Source organism: Haemaphysalis longicornis, unplaced genomic scaffold (genome assembly GCF_048455015.1).
Source record: "Haemaphysalis longicornis isolate Haplotype H1 unplaced genomic scaffold, Haemaphysalis longicornis Haplotype H1 scaffold_3, whole genome shotgun sequence".
Lineage (NCBI taxonomy): Eukaryota > Metazoa > Arthropoda > Arachnida > Ixodida > Ixodidae > Haemaphysalis > Haemaphysalis longicornis.
The window spans coordinates 6,545,543-6,566,049 of NW_027526335.1; the positions used below are offsets into that span (position 1 = coordinate 6,545,543).

Genomic DNA, 20,507 nt, shown 5'->3' on the forward strand with positions numbered 1-20,507 from the left:
TGCCAAGACATTCAGGAAAACATCATCTGACGTCAAGCGACTGCACAGGATGTTCCTACAAGACGGCGTCGCTGGGCACATCAGCAGCGCCGAAGTTGCTTGGAGGTTCATCGTGCCTGACGCCCCTTGGTGGGGCGGGTGGTGGGAGCGTCTCGTGAGAACTGTTAAGACGACGCTGCGAAAAATTCTTGGTAAAGCTCTTCTCACCTTCGAAGAACTAGCAACAGTTCTTACCGAAGTCGAAGCTGTGATCAATTCTAGACCATTAACATTCGTCGAGTCGGACATAGGTTAACCGTGTGCGTTAACGCCCGCCGACCTCCTGATCGGACGAAGGTTTACAGCTCTACCGCATGGGGCATCGAATGTCGCCACCACTTCAACGCGCACAGACGCTCTCCGAAGGCAACAGTATAGAAAGCGACTCACGGAAAACTTCTGGACAAGATGGCAGAAGGAGTACCTCCTTCAGTTGCGATCAGCCCATTTTACACCCCGAAGGACGGCAACAGAATTGAACGTGGGGGACATCGTGCTCGTCTATGCTGAGAAAACGCCTCGTCAAATGTGGAAGCTGGCTCGGATACTAGAAGTCTACAGAAGCGTGGACGGCCGTATCCGCTCGTGCAAAATTAAGGTGCAGGATGGTCTTGTCACCACCAGAGCTATCCAGAGGCTCTGCCCATTTGAACTTGCCGCTACTTAACACATTTGCCGGGGCCCGGAGTATGTTCAATCCCTCGACCCGCTGCCTCCTCCGACCACGAAGACGACGAGGCAGTAGTAAAAGGGACGTGAGCTCGTGCATCGAATCTGGCAGGGAACGGTTCGGAAACTGGCAGCATAGCCAATAAACAGTTTGCTTACGCCTTGAGTTTCGCTTTTCGGCACTCGTGGCTCAACACACCTGAGCGCAGTCGCAGCCGGGTCGTGGCAGCCGGTTGAATGTTACGTTCATAGTTTCCGGCCTTTCTGGGATGCACACCGTGAACAGCTGCAGTCACTGCCGGCGTCGCACTGTTAAATGCGAACACAGATGCACGCCTGTTTTTCGTTTCGCTCGCTTCCGTCGGTCTCTCAAGGCAGATAGCTCCGGTCGATGGTAGTGCTCATTTTAAAGTATTCATTCTAGTGTGTAAAATTTCTTCAACTTGGACCAAGTTGTTTTCGACTTAGCAGCAGAAGAAAAAGAGAAAGAAACTCCGAAAAACGTATTTCAGTAATCTGCAATCAAAATAAAATAATCTTATGGCAACTCCAAGACCGGACATCTTGAGCAAGTATTTGGAGCTGGACCAACCAGATGACCAAGTCTTCTGCACGTACGTTTTTGTAGACGGCTCGCTTGAGAATGTTCGCTCCAAGATTCGGGTGCTCAGCTACGAGCCTAAATGCCCACAAGGTATAGTAATTTTTTTTGCTTGTCGTTTAGTGAGAGTTGATGCTTATTTAAGGGGTTGCACATTTGTTGTTTGCTAGAAGCCAACGTTGCAGGCTTATTCCAGCTGCTCTTTCCTGGCTCTTTTTAGCGTCAAACAGAAAAATAAGGAAGCTGAAGTGAACGTCTGAGTTTTTAATCATCATCATTATCAATGGCCTATGCTTGTCTACTTATGCTGAAGAAGTGTCACCACCACAGTAGGACCAGATAGCCCTGCTGTAGTATTTTGCCGCAACAAAAGCACTGATCGCGTGTCCTTGACATTTGTTTCAGATTTTTCGGGAAAAAGTGTTTGGTTAATGCCCATCTGATTGATAAACGGCGTTGCTAATTGGAATCAAAAATCCTTCATGAGGCAGGTCATTCCTCGGAAAAACGGAACAATGGTCAGCTATAAGGCACGGTGACCTGACAGCTGCAGAGCGGAATAATGAATCTAATTACCCACGCATGCTGCCGTGTCCATAGTACGCACATTGTGATTGCCTTGTAAAAGACATTTGTCAACTTTGAACGTGTTTATGCTACCCCTCCAGCATTTCGTGGTGAAGCACAACACTGCTTGCGGGCAAACCCCAAATGCTGCTGTGCTGGCGATCGCGTGAGCCGGGGATAGAAACTTTATTCAGGCGCCGTATAAGCAGTCTGATACAAATGTAGAAAAGCTGTAGGCCCTTTATTTAAATACCTCTACGCTTAAGCATTAAAAATGTTTAAGGTTTAACACTCTTAACGTAGTTATACCCCCGTCAAACGTGCCTATTTAAGTGCACTTCCACAGAGTGCACTCGGATAAAATGGCATTCGGGAGCAGCTAAACGGCAAACAAAAATGACACTTTACAAGGAACGCACTTAAAGCTGAGTGTTTTCCCCAACCACAATTTACTGGGCCAGCTTTCCAAGTGAGTAATCTCGTGAACAAGACCGAAAATCGAGAAAAATAACATTAGACCGCGAGCGTTTAGTTGATAATAAGTAATGTTAATAGTTAAGTATAGATAATTTGTTATTTACTTTTACAAAAACAGAAGGGCGGCGAAAAACAAGAAAATAACCTCTCTCCCAACGACGTGCCAGCGCCGCCTATGTTGCTGCATGGCGGCCGTTCTCTGCGGCGTTCTCGTAGGTGGTTTCTTGTGGCCCTGTGATTGTGTTCGCGCTTTAGCCTATTATGTTATATTCTACGCTTGCAGATAATTTCCGCCAAACTATAATGCTGCTGCTATTCGCTGCGCAGTGAATGACAGCGCCGATGTTCTGTCGCCGTCCCGACTCCGTTTTTTGTGCACTTGTGCGAGGAGCCGATTGCGATTTTAAACTATGCAAACTCAACAAAATGTTTACATTTAATTGTTTCTCACGTGATAAAGAGGGAGAATTTCAAGTAATCTGGCGTAATATTTACGCCGGCTATCGTCACTGACATCACAGCCAGGGGCAGTTTATTTTGTCGTTTAGCAGCGCGCAGCCAAAGTGTCATTCGGGGAGCCCGAGTGCACTCGGCGTAAGTGCACTTAAATAGGCACGTTTGACAGGAGTATTACTACGAGCTTAAGCAATGACTATGCACACAATGTTTCGTAAAAGTTGCCTTTGCTTGAGTAGCTACGCTACCCGATGATTGGATTCATCCTTTCGCTTGCGCTGAATGGTACGCACGGACAGTCCAGCCAGCGCTGAGCGATCAAGTGCAGAAATAAATGCCGTTTCACCCTCCGCTGGTCAGATGGTGTCGCAGCAGCGAGGCTCCAAGCGAGCGAAGCGACAAGAAAGGCGCAGCTTGGGCGCCTTTACCCACAACGCGCTCGGACCCCCAGAGTTCTCGCCCTAAAATATCCGAACCTTCGAAGTGGGCGTTGTGGGAATAATGCGTAAGCTACCTCTCTGTACCCGAGCTTTTTAAAGTCGACTTCAGCACAACACCACCGCTCGGGGCTGGGGTATATATTATCAGTGGCAATATAAGCACTCTGATATCAAAGCATGAAGGCCGTGTGGCCCTTAACAAGTTCTCTCATAATATCTCATGTATCCCGAAGGAGCGCTATATACTGAACACAGTTAAAGCTAGCCTCACTGCCATCGACAAATACTTTTTAGGATGATATTTTTTCGGGGGATACACAAGCAGTATGGCATCAATTGGTGAAGCACCCTCGGTACTGTTATTAATTGCATCCGTACGACCTCGCGTATCCCTAGGAAGATTTACACAACGAGCCTCTTTAAAGTCGGCTTTACCATTACACACGAATTCATTGCTGAGGGTACATGGTGGGGGAGCAACATGAACAGTCTAATATTGGAAAACCGGTCTATAATGGCGGACAACCAGCTTAACGGAATGAATAGAGAGATAGAGAGAGAGAGAGAGCAAAGGTAAAGGAAAGGCAGGAATGTTAGCCAGGCTACGGCCTGATATGCTATCCTGCACTGGGGAAAGGGGAACAATGAGGAAAAAGAGGAAAAGAGAAAAAGAAGGGGAAAGGTACAGTCATAGCGTAGAGTGGTGTGCCTAGCGGTAGGAAACTATAGGCAAAGAAGTCCCCTGTGTTCATAGTGGGTAGTCTTTTGCGCTACAGTCTTTTGCAGCGGGTTAAGGGGAGACCAAAGACGCGGAAAGGAACGAAATATGAAAACTCGGGGCATAGAATGGACTGAGAAGACTTAGGAGAGCAGTGGTTGGAAATTTACGGAGACGCCTTTGTCCTGCAGTGGGCGCGAGTTGGCTGTGAATGATAATGATTGAATATCAAAGTGTGAAGACTCTCGGGGCTACTATTAAATTTTTCTGTAACACGCCTTTTTACAAAAAGTTTTACTGTAATTTTAGCAAAGAATTTTACTGTAATGATATTGTCTCAGTAATCAAAGAATCCGTCCATATTCAACTTTTCGCCGACGACTGCGTTATCTTTAATAATATTCATTTTATTAGTGACCAGGAAGCTCTAAACTCCTCACTCGCTCCAATCCTCTCCTGGAGCCTTGAATGGGGTATCGTACTAAACCCGGATAAAACCGCCTCCCTTCGCATCACCAATAAACGAAATCCTCACCAATTTTCGTACTCTCTTGCAGGAAATCCCTTAAACCAAGTTTAGGAATATAAATATTTGGGCATAACTTTAACAAAGAATTTAAGCTGGAACTCGTATGTTACTAACGTTTCTTCCTCTTTCTTTATAATTATGTTTACTTCGGCATCAAAATTTAATTGCGCAGATTCGGTTTCTGAGCTCATGCGTAACAACGGAATTCCAACCTTGCAGTCCAGAAGACAGTTTCTCCGCCTTAAATTATTGTATTTACTTTATCACCGCAAACTTCTTTTGGACTGTAGTTCTTTCTTGAAACCCCTTGCCACTCGCCGTACTCGTCATTCCCATTCTCGCTTCTACCAATGTTCGCTTCTACCAATCTGTTTAAATTTCCTTTTTTTCCCCGCACAATTAATGATTGGAACAACACACCTGAAAATTGTCTAAACTCTCTTCGTTCATTAGAAGCAATTGTTTAGTTGTGGCTTTGTAGTTGCGCCTAGCGTTCACTGTTTTATACTTCAGTTCTTGTTTCTGCTTTTTGCTGTTTACGGTTTGTATTAACATTTGGTTTATATTGTTACCACATTATGCCCCTCCTGCTTGGGCCTTCATGGCGTGCAGTATGTTCTTAAATAAAAAAAAATAATAATAAAAGCAGGGAAAGTGGGACCCACCGAGTTTTACGAACGGATATACGTGTTTCTTTCTTTGAGTCTACGCAGAAAAGTCTAAGCATTTAAAACTAACTGTGCCTATCTGTCCTAAATCGCAAAGCGTTAGTGTGTGTTGTCTTTACTTTGTTTATTAAAAACTCGCGGTTCTGTTGATGCCACATAGACACTGTTTTGGAAAGTTCCCATATTGTGTAAATTCGTTTTTTTTTTCTCTTTCTTTCACACCGGTTTACGAATTTTCGAATGTACGGGTGGAATTAAGGCCGCCGTCAGGCTAGGTTACTGTGCCTTTTGCCTTTGTACCCAAAACATTTGTTCCCGGAAGAAAATGCGTGAATAGATGAAAGATAAGCAAATCTGGATATTTCCACTATACAAGATACAAGTTTCTGTGTTTCTACGAATTAAAACTTGACGCCGGGTGCTAGGATGCACGAGCAATGCTCCCTAAATGGCTGAATGAGGAGGCTTGAAACCGCCACGCGAGGTTCCATTTTCTTGTGGGTACATGTCCGCCATTTCCTGTACGCACTCAGCGCCATCTATGGGGTACCGCTTCGAACAATCCTTCTATTATTTTGAGCAACTACGAAAAGAACCCTGCTCTTTGGCCTCAGTAGGCAGGGTTAGAATCACCGGTTTCGCCTCAAACGGCCTGGGTTCGAGCCCCAGCAGGGCCAAAATTTTTTCTAGACCCTTGATTGTTCTCCTGGCTTAATTCTGCACATTATTTTCTATATGAGGGTGGTTTTGTTTCTTCTGAGTCGGTTTAATGGCAAGGCGCCGCGTACCAACGCGTTTAATTAACGTTCTGAATCGCGCCGATAGTGCTTGGCGTATACATATCTTGAAGCGGAATATCGCTACAGCGACATAATATTTAGTCACAATAACATTGCAAAACAAATCGTACCCAGCTGCTGACCCAGCTCAGATATGATTAGATCAGTCCCGTACTCTTGTTGGATGTACAACGACAATGGCTGCCGTGTTAGTCGCCTGCGGGGCTTTTTGCTAGAGTTGAAGTAATTTGAAGTGGGTATTTGCAAAATGAACTTAGCACATATAAGGGAAATTGGCTCTCTGAACTTTTTTTCAGTGGCCACTTGTGTCAGGCTTCGGAAACGTATCGTGACAATTTGACAAGTTTTTTGGTGTCTGGCATTCATTGATACGAAGCGCATTTGGCTTTCGATTTTAAACAACACGTTTAATAGTAGAGTTGTGAACGAAATGTACATCTTTGCGTATCATTTTCTACTGCTTTTTGCATTTCCGCAGAATGCCCGGAGATAACGTTCTGCGGGCACGGAACCTACCAGTGGCCAGACGTAGAGGCCGAGTCGGAGTTGTTCTTGGTTCCGGTAGCGCTGTTTAGAGATCCTTTCCTCAAGGGGCGGAACAAACTTGTCCTCTGCGAGGTCATCAACACGGACCGGCAACCAAACGGTAAATGAATTGCATATTAACCGGAGAGCTGTTTAAGCTTGAGCTTGGTCCGTTTACGTAAGAAAAAAAATACCAAGAAAAAAGAAACTTCTCTGGCGCCCGACACGACCTTCGCCCAGCCGCGTAGACGGAGGCAAGGCTTGCCTAGCTCTGACGTCATCGCGTGCGCCGCCACCTCTCGACCTTCGAGAACACCCTGCCCAGGGCTCGTGGCGTTATCTCCAGTGCGCTCTTCGTCTCGCCAGTTCACGTGCGTTCGCGCCTGCAGTGAAAGGGGGAAAGAAAAGCTCGTGCTACAGATTCCAAGTTTGCGAAGCCGGTTACCGCCGGCCCTAGCGCGTGCTAACGCGGTCCACATTGGGAGAGATGTGAAAGCCTGCGCACAAATTGATCGGGGGCTTCCATTGATGGAGTACTTTAAGCGGCAAGTTCGGAAATGCATGTGAGGTGCAACAGCGGGGTCTTCCACAAAGGGAGAGGGGCGTGCAGCCCTGCCATTTCTCCAGCCTTGCAGCACTTGTACAAGCAGCTCCAATTTTTTGTGGCTTAACTGGGAAAGCCAGAGAGCGCTAAACGAATAGGAAAAGCTCGCTTAGTTTTAACGGTTTGAAAGGGAAGCACACACGCAATGAGGTCAGTCGAATGAGTGTACCTGTCTGTTCGATGTTCGATGTGCAGGGAAGAGGCAGTAGCCCTCTGTTCAAGTCCGGAGCAAGAATGTCCGCAATGTGACTTGATGCCGCGGGCAGTTCAATGAACGTGGCTCGAATTCGTGGCGTAGATTGTATAGGTTGTATTCACCGGCGAGGCACGCATGCAGGCAACCATGTGAGTGCGCGTCACTGGTCACGTCGGGCTCCGCAGGATGGCGGTATTTTTCCGTGCTAAGCACATGATGCGCTTTGGACGTTTCAAACTCGCAAAGTAATGCCTCGACTCCAATTTCAGTGCGATTAATAACGTCTCTGTTGACACTGCCATTGAGAATAGAGCTGAAACAGAGCAGCCGACGCATGCAAGTGTTTTTTTTTTCTGCGGCGTGTGGCAGCAGTGGCAAATGCCACGCCATGTCCGTGGCGGTTTCGAGTGTTGCCAAGCGAAGAAATTGACAGCTAAACTTTTCAGTGAATACCATCTATAGTAGGGGAGCGACGTCATGGCAACAAGGCACAACTCGGAACGGCCGCAGGACCGCTTACTGAAGTTATTCAGATTTTTTCTGGCGTGAGGTTTTCGGCTGTATAGAAGGTGTCTTGAAGCGCGTTAAAGTACAGTAACGGGTGCGCGTACTGGTAAACAACACAGCCTTGGCGATACCACGGAGTTTACAGTCTGCTGCATTGCATGTCGTACATCGTAAACGAGAGTGCGCAATCAGTCATCGTGTTGAAGCAGGCGAGAGGAAACCAAGCCCATCCTTGAACTGTAAAAGTGCTAGGCTGAATGAATAGATGACTGCGTGAATAATATATTTTCAGAGCTGCCGCTTCGGCAGCGGATGTGGAAGCAAGCACTGACCTCTGAAAGATCAAATGCTCCAATGTCTGCCACGTGCCCTCAACATGCCTAAAACATTCGTTAGCGACCCGTTCCACTCCTACGTGCAACGAATTTCCTTGTCCGAACAAACAAGTCGCGACTACTTTGTATGCCAGGTGTATATGCAGCCGGTGCATATAGGATATACGGATGTAAAGAACATGCTCATTTGAGTCTAAAAAAGCCACCTTACTTGGAATTTCACACCGCATTCCCAGCTTTTCTTGATCCTTGTTATTTTAACCCAATAAGAAGTATTTTTGCGGAAGAATAAAAAGGTGGTTTGGTTTCTGAGTCACTGCAAATGAGACCGTATTATTGAAGAACGTGAGTTAAATAGCATTGTGCGAACAGGTTCTGGGAAATTTGGTGGCGACGTTATTACCGTAGTTTTAACTACGGTCTTCCCCTCGTAAGAGACAGAATAAAAAAAATTAAAGCCGTTCAACTCAATGTGAAAGCTGTCGGAAGTGCAAAGCAGTGATTCGCCATAATGGGCTGCAGCGCCGTTATCCGTTCACTTCTGCCACCCAATGCGTTTCAAATTTCCCGCCTTCGGAGTGCTCGCGCGCCTTTTGTCTGAAAGTGCACCAGGGGGAGTTCTGTTCTTTTTTTGCTGGAATTAGTTTCATATGCTGCAGCTGTATAGCGTAATTTGGAACGCGTTTTTTTTTTCTTGCGCGGCTGGCGCCTTTCTGCGTCATTTCAAACGTCCCATTTTTTTTCTTACGTGGCGGGAGCCTTTCTACGTCATTTCGCACGCGCTATTTTTTTCTTGCGGGGCTGTAGCCTTTCTGCGACATTTCGAACACGCCATTCTTTTCTTGCGTGGCTGGAGTCTTTCTGTAGCCTTTCGAACGCGCCATTTTTTGCTTGCGTGGCTGGAGCCTTTCTGCGTCATTTCGAATACACCATTTTTATTCTTGCGTGGCCGCTTTTTTCGCTTAATAGCGAAAAAACTAACCAAACGAGCGTTCCCAACTAAATGAACGCGGGGGCTGCCGGTTATATACACAGATTTTGCCTGAAATGTACCTGCAGTTTCTTTGCGCTAAACCACGGGTTGATGTATGACAAGCGCCAGCGGTTCACGAGGTTCGAACGGTTATGACTATTTAATCCGCGTGGTTTTCGAAGCCTCAGCAGCCTCAGCGTGACCCCCCGACGACGGTACATGAGGCTCTACTTGGGTCCGTTATCTCGCTGCGCCGCCTGATTCCGGCGGTCGCATCGACCGTTAGCGAGCTACGACGACAAGGCGATCCCCTAAGGTGCTCAGCACTTGAAATTCCTCTATCCGCTGGCGAGGTTTGTCAAGCTACTGTGTGACTCCAGATGGGACTCCAGACCTAAAGTACACGCATGCACGCACGCGCGGATACGCTAAACGTTCGCGACGTGGCCTACGCTACGTGAATATGGCTTACCAACGTCGCCCGAGCTGCTGTTACTGGAGGCCACGTCTTTGATCTCGGCGGCCAGTGTAGCTGTATCGGTACCCTCGTTTGACTTTATTCTGTTTGTCCACGCGGCCGCTTGGACGAACGACGCTAATTGAAGGTCGTGAAAATAAGCTGATACTAGCCGTATTGTGCATGCGTGCTTCATCAAACGGGACGAATCGTGCCTCATGACGGGTGTTTTTCCTTTACTCATATCATTAATTATATACTTCAGATCTCCTGAGAAACCATCGCAGGCATTTCTGCAAATTTTGTTCCGATACCGTTCTTTTTTTAAAGAAAGGGGCCATTAGCTTGTTCTTGTGCGATATACCTGCCGAGGAACTGTTCAGAAGCAAAGAGCAATGGTTGCGAAGAGGTGCCGTCCCGTTTATCGCTTTTATCTCTGAATGCTTTGTATGCTATTTCCAGAAACAAACACTCGTTCCCCTTGCAAGAAAGCACTGGAAGCAGCGGCAGACCAAGAGCCATGGTTCGGCTTCGAGCAGGAGTACGTGTTGCTGGAGAGAGATGGCATCCCTGCTGGTTGGCCGAGACACGGCCATGTCCTCAAGCCTTGCTGTGAGTTGAACATTCGACGGCAACTCATGGCGGTATTTTTTAGTGTGCAGCACTGTGGCGCCCACTACTGTAGTTTGACGGCGGCGTTGTCCTCGTTACCGAGCGAACGAAGGGAGATCCGAAGACAAAAAGAATACGGGGGAGGAGGAGTAGGAGGAATAGACTTTATTGAAGCCATAAAGGACTTCAGGTGATCAACCTGGGCTGGTCCCTACGTCCAGGGTCCCATTGGTCCTGCAGGCCTCATCCGCTAAGGATATCAGCTGGCGCTGACCCTCAGCGTCCGAGGCCCTGATAGCCGTCTCCCAGGGGTTGGGGTGGTCTCGCAGTCGTGCAGCGTCTCGTGGTGCCGGATGGTTGGGACAGGCAAGGACCATGTGGTCGATGGTGCCGCGGGCCTGTTGGCAGTTGGGACATGCGGGTGAGGGGTAGAGCTGGGGGTAGAGCAGGTTCATTCTGGCTGGTGTCGGGTAGGTGTTGCTCTGGAGCAGACGCCACTTGACTTGCTCCCCCTTGTCTAGCAAATGATGGGGGGGAGTGCGGTGAAACTGCGAGGAAGAAGGCGGCATGCTGAAGCGATGCGAGACGTTCTTCGGCGGCGACGCATGACGAAAGTGTGAGGGGGTGGCAGTGGGACAAGCTGGACGGTGGCGATGCGCGGCGAGGTGACGCCATAGCTGCGCGTGCCGTCGTCCGCTCGACGATCACGCGTTCACTTTCTGAGACGCAGTTCGCGCCGCCGACGCCGAAGCTTACCATCCTGACATTTGCGGGGTAGGATCAAACACGGCTCACAACATACTCGGCGGCGACGACGCGCAGCGAGATAACGGCAGAGTAGCGCGCGCCGCCTTGCGTTCGTACATCACGTGATCATTTCCTGAGACGCAGCAGCTATGCACCGTGACCAATAAGACTGCAGTTCTCGTTGAGCACAAATTTCGCATTAGGAAGTATAGTAATCATCAGCAATTTTTTGAAGCGGGCTTATCGCAGCGTAAAACCACAGCTGATGCTGATGATAGCAAATCGATCGCCAGACCAACAAATATGCACCAACTTGCTCAACAGTGTGTTCTACTGAAATACTCCAGAAAACGTACTGGCATTGCGATAATCGTAAAGGTTTAATAGTTATTGGGCAAAGCCGAAGGATAGCCTCCATTACTGGAATTGACGTCACTTTGGGTTGTAGAAGTAGTTGGAAGGCAGAATCAAACGTTACCGGATCAACTAAATTTTACGAAGAAAGAAAAAACATGCTAATAAATAAATAGTGTAAGGCCAAAGATAGGTCTGCAGTTTTATTCAGTTCTTATATTCTGACTAATTTCAGTTCGTATATTCTAATTTTCAAAATGCACTCGAATAATAGATAACCGTTGAAAATAGCAAACGTTAGTTGTAGTGAAGGAGACCGCACTCACAACACACGGACCCCTAGAGCGAAAGCAAAGGCGATTGACAAAAACGGGAGGCGTTACGTCCCAGTATTTGCGTGGGGTTACATGCGGTGAACGGAACATGGTTCGCATACCATTTAAACGCACGAGCAGCCTTCCTGCCATTCGCCAGTGGAGGTCGTAACAAAAACGGCTTTACGCAGTTTCATTAATCATGTGCTCAATCGGTCGCGCGCCATGGGTAGTGATTGGGCTTTTTGATTTCTGGTGATATCATGAAAAGCGATTGGATTGCTAGAGTAAACTTTATTCCCATGTCTGCGTGTGGGGAATGGAGGAGGTAACGTACGGGCAAGCAAATGGTAGGAGCAATCATAGCGAGATAAATGCTAGGTATTAGATTGATGAAGGTGTATTAGATAAAGATAAAAATTTGATGCAGGTGAGCCACCCACTTTCATCTGGCACCAGATGTCACTGGACTCCACGTATCGCGCCCGAAGGAGCCGCGGAAGCTACTGGCAGTGGGGCACCCGGGGAAGTTACACCAGATAACGGACACCCCCCTTCGTGCATGTGTCACGTTCTATGCTACTGGAGTTGGTAACATCTTGGTCAGAGAGCCTAAGACGTTGAACACTCTTCCTTACGTCTCGTATTTCTCAATGCATTTACCACCGCTCACCATTCTGAAAGACAGCCGCTACGCCCATCACAACTCTAAAGAACAAAGGCCGCATGCAAAACAAAGGCCGCATGCGAGTTCATATCAATCCGTGCGATTCGCGATGAAAGCTTCGCGTTACGCCGATTACCACATATGCGTATAATTCACTCATTGCTTTTCTTTTTGGCGGCACTCAATCACAGAACAGTCTAGACAATACGCGAAGACACAAAAAAATAGTTGTCTGCACGAAAGAACACCGCGCGAACTCACACTGAATGAACGAACAAACGTCACACTATACAGGGTGTCCCAGCTATCATGCACCAAGATTTAAAAAAAGAGCAATGGGTTACTCGAAGAAAACCTGGTGCATAATGTTTGCAGGACTGTGGAGATGCGGACAGTAATTTGTTCTTTAATGATAGTCAATAATTATTTGTAATTAATTATCTAACTCGAGAAGCACTGTCCTAATGACTAAAGTGTCAATGAGGCACTTGTAGGTACGCACGAGGGGCATCTAACTGCGGTATTTTCAGCGACGAACTAATTGCGTACTCATTTATTCTGACTGATAAAGAACACCCCCGAAATATAAAATATACCACGTGACGGCGCTCCCGCGCGCATCGTAGAGCAGCGCCCCCAAATAGGTTGATTTAGAGCAACTGCTTCGCCTCTCCCCCGCCCGATGAGACAGCGCATCACCTTGATAATGGCATGCATGGAAGAAGCAGCAGCAGCAAGTTTCGCGGGACGCGTGTGGCAGATAAGGCACAAGCTCGGTCGCATTTCTTCTTTCTTACTTTTGTTTATTTCATTCCGGCTAACTCAGAGCCAGCCTATTTGCATAGAGTTTCTTACAGTATACACTAGAGAGGAATCTGGCGCTAGCGTCTATGCGGCTCACATCAAGGTCGTCTGTGTCGTCATGGGCCGCCATTATACATCGCGCTCGCCTTAGTTTCATCGTTGGCTTGGATGGAAACGTTTCAGTGATCGCAAATTTAAACAAAGTGCCACAAAAAAGCGAAGAATAGTGTGCAATTATGAAAGTGTAAAATAAAAACAGGCTGTTTTAAAACTTAGGAAAAAAGAAGTAAAGCGTATTTTGCCGGAACGGTTGTGCCTGCTATTCCGCACGCCAAGGTTGTAGTTACGAACAATGTTAATATTTGGGGGTGACTCATTAGAGACTGTGCTTTTATTAATTTTACCATTATTTCAAATAATAAGTTGTTTGAAGAGTTGCGAAAGTTTTTTGAGCGTGCCTATGAAAACCGCCAGCTAGTTTAACAAGAAAAAAGAAAACGTGGCGTTAAACAGCCGAGGATGATGAAAAGATAGGACGCATACAAGCGCCCGTATCTGCCGTATCTTGTCTTCGTCGAAGTACGTTTTGTTTCTTCTTTTCGTCGGCTACAAATTTCGCGGCGGCATATTACCCGTTCAGTCATACGTCGTTCGACGTGCGGCATGAGCAACGTCAGTGCGATCACGCATTGTCTGCTGTTTCACTGAAGACGGTTACAACAGAAACGGGAGGATTTCGGCTTCCTTGTACCTCGTAAACGTTTTAATGCACAGTGAAGAAAGCAAATCCCCAAAGCCGCTTAAGAATCCGGTCGTCATGCCAAGCCCAAGTCAAAAAGGGGGGTATTTTCATGAACCCCCACGACGACATGGCTTACGAGGCACAGTTTCCTCTCTAGTATACTTACTAAGAAACTCTATGCCTATTTGAGGGCATTGCTTTATGATGAGCGCAGGAACGTCGTCACTTGGTATTTTTCGTATTTCGCGGGTTCTTTATATCAGTCAGAATAAATGAGTACGCAATTACTTCGTCGCTGAAAATACCGCATGCAGTTAGATGCCCCTTGTGGGTACCTACAAGCGCCTCATTGACACTTCAGTGATCAGGAAAGAACTCCTAGAGGTAGATAATTAGTTACAATTAATTAACTCTCATTAACGAAAAAATACTGTCCGCTTCTCCACAGTACCACAAACATTACGCACTAGGTTTTCTTCAAGTAATGCCATTACGTTTTTTTCAAATCTTGGTGCATGATAGCTGGGACATCCTGTATATCTTCTGCGTGGAAAACTCAGCGTTTTAACGTCCTCTTCCCAGCTACCATTCTTTATTTGCATCGGTTGCATACGTAGGAATAGTATCATTACCATAAATACCAGACCCTTCGTCTTCCCCATGAAGCAGCAAAACAGTGGAAGCCATATCTGCATTGAATTGTTGTATCTGTTGTACCTTTAAATATTGCCGCAGCTGTCAGTTATGGTCGTTTCAACGTCGCCTATACCGCCAGTGATGCAATGAGCAATCCCCGACCGTCATTACCTGTTACTAAAGAGGTAAAGAAGAGAACGCTGACGGCGCGTGTTCGGTGAACGTTGCAACCGTTTTCCTCACTCTAGTGGTTCTCGGCAATAAGACACCTGGTTTTTTCAACCTCTCTTCTGTCAAGGTCCCAGTGCCCTCCGTGACAATATTGCCATGCTGTTTTCAGCGAAACGGTGATGGGGCAGCGATATAGGCGGAATTAAAGATACTTTTTTTGATTTTCTAAGACACACCAAAGTAGTTTTAAAATGGTACCTACCGGTATGGGGAAAAACCAGCGTAATTCACGCCCAAACGCAACGCAATCAGGGGCCCTATATCTGTACGATTCAGGTTGAGCCCTGGAACACTTCAATTTTACCGTAGTTTTCACCAGCTAGGAGATGTTATACGAAGCCGCTCTTTTATTGTCCTGCTTTTGTTTTTGTGCAGTAACGTACTTCTACGCGGTGGGCACAGAAAACGTCGCTGGCCGGGAGGTAGCCCTCGCACACCTCAAGGCTTGTGCTTTCGCCGGCATCAAGCTCTACGGTTCTAACTCGGAAGCTATCCTTTCACAGGTACGGCCTGTTTCTTAGTTTTGCTGCCAATTACAGTTTTAGGCAGACCATTGTGAGTCCAAGCCTCTCTTCTTGCTTCCAGCCTCAAAGCGAAGTTTCCGCATCTCTGGCTTGATTATCGCGTACGCCAAGCAGCCCTAACTTAGATAAATCAGCCTAAATTCCAGTAATAGTAAGTCCTACGGAGTCAGTTCTGAAAATTTTGCGCCAAAGTTTAAAAACATGGAAGACAGCCCATGATGGGATAAAATGTCTAGACAATCCGCTGGTTGAGTGAAAGCGTGGTTTGTCACAGGGCTTGATAACAGATATGCGTACCCATGCACTGCGTACAGGTTGAAGCGTCGTAGCCATGCACACGTATGTAGTCAAGCGCTTCTTGAACCTGTAGAGAGCTTGGCTTCAAATAGGCCCCGTCACATCCTTGTATGCTTTCTGATGGAAGTCATAGCGAATTACACGAGTGCTACCTCCAAGTACAACCCTTCTCGCCGAAGGTTCGCTGTACTCAATGTCTCGTTACATCGCACTTCGTCTTCGCACACCACATGAACCTCCTGGTTCAACTCACGGTGATTAGGCGCGTATAAATGGCCCGTGCCAACATAATCGCATCTATGAATTATCATGCCTTTGGTTTGCATTAGAGCTTGCCAAATGCTTTATGCGTGATCATTTCTGTGTTTTTATGAAGGTGTGGCCATAATCGTCGCGTACAGGCGAGTGCAACGCCATCTCTTCATTTCATGTAATGAATCATGGCGTTGTAATTTTTTTCTTGGTCGTACGCGCAGGTGCCGGATTTGCAGCGCCTATTATTGTGTGTTTGAATAAAAATTAGAGCTGTTTACTGTTTGGAACTTCGAGAAAATGGTTTGATAGTAACTTTGAATTGTATTAAAAAAGACGGACCTGTAAATAATTATTTAATTGGGAGATCGGGCTGCATGAAGCTTATATTTAGTGTGAGTGCGGCAGTAGGTTTCACTGAATGTGTTGAGAACTCTACAGAGGTGCCGGAACCTTAAGATGGTTCATGTCAGGTTCATAAGCAAGAATGACGCATCTTTCCAGCTCTGTGGTGGAACTCGTGAAACTTCCGGCTGCATACTAAACGTCAGCTGTGTCAGGTGTATCGGGCCGCGTGAAGCCACATCCCCAGAATCCTTTAGGGTTAAGAACGAGAAGCTCCCACTCAACAGGGTGCTTAGGAACAGCTTGACCCACAAATAGGGTGATATTTTTGTTCGACTGAATGTTGCACCGCTTATGAAAGGGATGCTCACGTGTTTGATGCCCTTCACAGTGAGTCGCAAGCGGTACAACCGGTGCGGCTTCCGGCGTCATTGCCCAAACCCCTTGCGCGAGTTAGGTGAGTCATCCTTTCAACCCCCCCCCCCCCCCCCCCCGGCACTACGTCCATATTCAAAATTTCAAAGGGCACGGATTTCCATATTCCATATTCCATATTCCATATTCAAAGGGCACGGACGAGCGCAGTCTCACAACTGAAGTTTTAGATGCCACGCATCTCATTCACCCGCCTTGTCCCTCCATCCGGCGTCGGCGTCGTTGTTGTCGGCATCCGCCCCTCCCCCATTCTCCTTGCCGCGCCAGCTTCGCTCTCCGCCGCTCATTCGTCTCCTCTGCGATAGCGAACACTCTCTCGCGAGGGGCATTGGATTGGCTTGGCTTGGCTTGGCTTGGCTTGGATTGGATTGGATTTGGATTGGATTAAAGTGGATTGTGTTGGATTGCGTTGCGTCACAGCCACGGCAGACGCACTGGCGCCGGCGCGTCCCCTCACCGTTATGCGCGCTATAAAACGCGGTGCCTGCACCGCTCCGCTCCATCGTTCCAGCGCCGTTCCTCCGCTGTCCAACGCTGCAAGCCTTGGAATCGGTACCAGACATCCGTCACACCCTGTACGGGGACGACGTTACCGTATGGGTCAACACAGGCAGTCCTGGGCACATACAAGACCTGCTACAACAAGCTCTCGACGCCACCGAAGCTGCCGCCGTAAGGGTAGGACTAAACTGCTCCGTGGAAAAAACAGAGCTTCTGGCAGTCCATAGTCATCGATGGAAACCTCCAGAACTTCGCTTGTTATTGAACGGGCACACCGTCGTCCCGGGAAAGCACATCAAGGTACTAGGACTGCCACTACAGAGTGACGGAGGAGGACACATGGCGGAGGACCCATTATCAGACAGGGAGAACAGATTCTGCACATGTTTCGGAGAATCTCTAACAAAAACAGAGGACTCCTAGAAGACGACCTCCTTTGTCTGAGAGATGCTCTCATCCCGTCCAAAATCAGATATCAAATACCGTACGTCAATCTCAATAGGACTCAAGAGAACAAACTTAACACGCTTTTGCGGAGGGCCACGAAAATCGCCCTCGGCGTACCTTTGTGCGCCAGTACCAAGCTGCTACTCGACACAGGCACCTTTAATACACTCCAAGAAGTATTGGCAGTCCACAGACATAACCAACTGGATCGACTGCGAAAATCCCCGCAAGGCCAGGACATTCTCCGCGCTGCGGGCTACAACCCCTTGCGAACCCCTACCGGAGAACTGGCTATACTGCCACCAGAACTGTCGAACCTCATCCAGACAGCACCCATCCCGAGAAATATGGACAAGGAACGCAACCCAGCAAGACGACTCATCCGGGCCAAATTTTATGCAAAGAAAGCCACCAGAGACGCCCATCAGATCCATGTTTACATCGACGCGGCAGTGCAAGGATATAGCTATGGCATTGCATTCAAGAGCAGTTCAGGCCAGGAAGGGACAAACCAAGGCAATGGCTATTCCGTCGAAGAAGCCGAGGTCACTGCAATAGCTTGGGCAGCCGCCTGCACTGCGACACAGCACACTCTTACCAACATATACACTGACTGCAAGAAAGTCTGCACCCTTTTAACACAAGGCTTCATTCTCACCCCGGCTTTGGAAGTGCTTAAGCACCTTAAAGGCGCGATAAAGGTACACTGGGTACCGGGACACACAGGTTTGGGAGGAAACGAAAGAGCAAACCTGCTCGCCCGCGAAGCGCTTCTCCGGGCACCTGCCAACTGTGGTCAAACCCAAAAGCCCGTGACACCGCCAAAACTGCAGCTTAAAGAATACGCAAACAGCAAACGCAAATTCACTCCTCCGCACAAGAAATTGTCCAGGCAACAGCAAACCACTATAAGGCTGACGCAAACGCAAACGCTACTCACACCCGACAAAGTATACATGTACAAAGGCTGTATGAACACTTCCCCTCCAGAGTGTGATGAATGCCACGTACCGATCAATCAAGAGCACATGTTATGGCTATGCCCCAAGGTAGATAGAAGCAGTATCCGCCGGGAGTGGCTGACTCAACCGGCCACGCTAGAGCAGCAGCTATCGTTGGCAAGCTTTGTCCAAAAGACCATAGGCACCCCGCCTTCCCGGCTAGACCCCTGGATGACCAACTAACGAGGAATTCCAGTGGCCCCCTGGAATGAGGAGGCCTTAGCCTGCAGGGCAAATAAAAGTTTTTCTCTCTCTCTCTCTCTCTCTCTCTCTCTCTCTCTCTCTCTCTCTCTCTCTCTCTCTCTCTCTCTCTCTCTCTCTCTCTCTCTCTCTCCAACGCTGCAACGTGAACCCCCTATGCGTCGCATCTACTCAGGGGTTCCCGCGAGGGGAGGTGGTAGTTTTTTATTGAAAAAACAGAACATATATATGCGCAGTCACATGACGCTTCATATGACTTTGTGGGTAACCGATCAGCCAAGGCCACTCCAAGAACAACAACAAAAAACAAAAAAAAAACAAAAAAAAAAAACACGTGTTCCAAATACACTGGTCACCCGGCTTAGGATTATTTCATTTGCATGTTCCGCACAGATAGGCATACTCTTTGTCACTAAGTACAACCGACGTATGGCTCGCGCATGCGCTACCGAGTCTCTTAATATGAAAGGCCTCTATAATCTCCCTTTTCAGCTTGCTTTTTTCCCTCGCTAGTACAACAGTATCTGCAACACAGGTTCACATGAATCGCAATCGCGGCAGTGCGTGGCTAAGGGCATCTTTCCACCGAGCGACAGCTCATGTTCACGGAGCCTCTTGTTCACACAGCGTCCGCTGATTTGATTGATTGTAGGGTTTAACGCGCCGACGCAACGCAGGCGATGAGGCGCGCCGTAGTGGAGGGCTCCGGATTAATTTTGACCACCTGGGGATCTTTATCGTGCGCCGAAATCTCGCACACACGGGCGTTTTTGCTTTTCGCCTCCATCAGAAAAGCGGCCGCCGCGGCCGGGAATCGAACCCGCGACCTCGTGCTCAGCAGCGCAACGCCTTAGCCACTGAGCCACCGCGGCGGGTACACAGCGTCCGCTCTTACCTATGTACTTTTTCCTACACGTAAGAGGCAACATGTAGACAACCACTACTCTACATGGTACGTAGTGCGACTCGTGCATTACAACGCACTTATAGCGATCGTCCGCAGTGTTACCCTCTATTTTTCTCCGGACCTGGCCGCCAATCTTCTACAGCTTATTCGTTGCTGTGAACACCGTCCTCACCCCGTATCGTGCGCCAGCGTTTTTCAGACCATGCGACAGATTATGCACATACGGTATCACAGCAAATTTTTTCTTTGCTAAGCAAGTATGAAGTATGTTTCTAGATTTAGCTGTTCGGAAATATCTTACCTGTATAAACGTCTCGTTAAAAAAATTCTGTGAACTTTTGGCCGGATGGCTGAATTGTGGGACAGATACATACATACATACATACATACATACATACATACATACGTACATACATAAATACATTCATACATATATACATGCATGCATACGTACATACATACATGCATGGATACATACATACATACGTACATACATACATACAAGCATGCATGCTTGCATACATACATACATACGTACGTACGTACATGCATACATACATACATACATACATACATGATTTGATTGATTGTAGGGTTTAACGCGCCGACGCAACGCAGGCGATGAGGCGCGCCGTAGTGGAGGGCTCCGGATTAATTTTGACCACCTGGGGATCTTTAACGTGCGCCGAAATCTCGTACACACGGGCATTTTTGCTTTTCGCCTCCATCAGAAAAGCGACCGCCGCGGCCGGGAATCGAACCCGCGACCTCGTGCTCAGCAGCGCAACGCCTTAGCCACTGAGCCACCGCGACGGGTCATACATACATACATACATACATACATACATACATACATACATACATACATACATACATACATACATGCATGCATGCATGCATGAATGCATATGTAGTGGCGTCAACTCATC

General features: G+C 47.7%; 1 protein-coding gene across 1 annotated transcript in view; it reads left to right on the forward strand.

The window, feature by feature from the left end:
* The first annotated feature begins 974 nt into the window (after positions 1–974).
* The window catches only part of LOC144173898 (glutamine synthetase-like), a 32,728-nt gene continuing 13,195 nt past the window's right edge, over positions 975–20,507 (forward strand). Inside the window, exons 1-4 of the mRNA XM_077702221.1 lie at positions 975–1,402; positions 6,443–6,610; positions 10,024–10,173; positions 15,044–15,171. Of these exons, the coding sequence (XP_077558347.1) occupies positions 1,249–1,402; positions 6,443–6,610; positions 10,024–10,173; positions 15,044–15,171 (600 nt within the window). The 5' untranslated portion in view covers positions 975–1,248. The remainder of the gene's footprint in view (positions 1,403–6,442; positions 6,611–10,023; positions 10,174–15,043; positions 15,172–20,507) is intronic.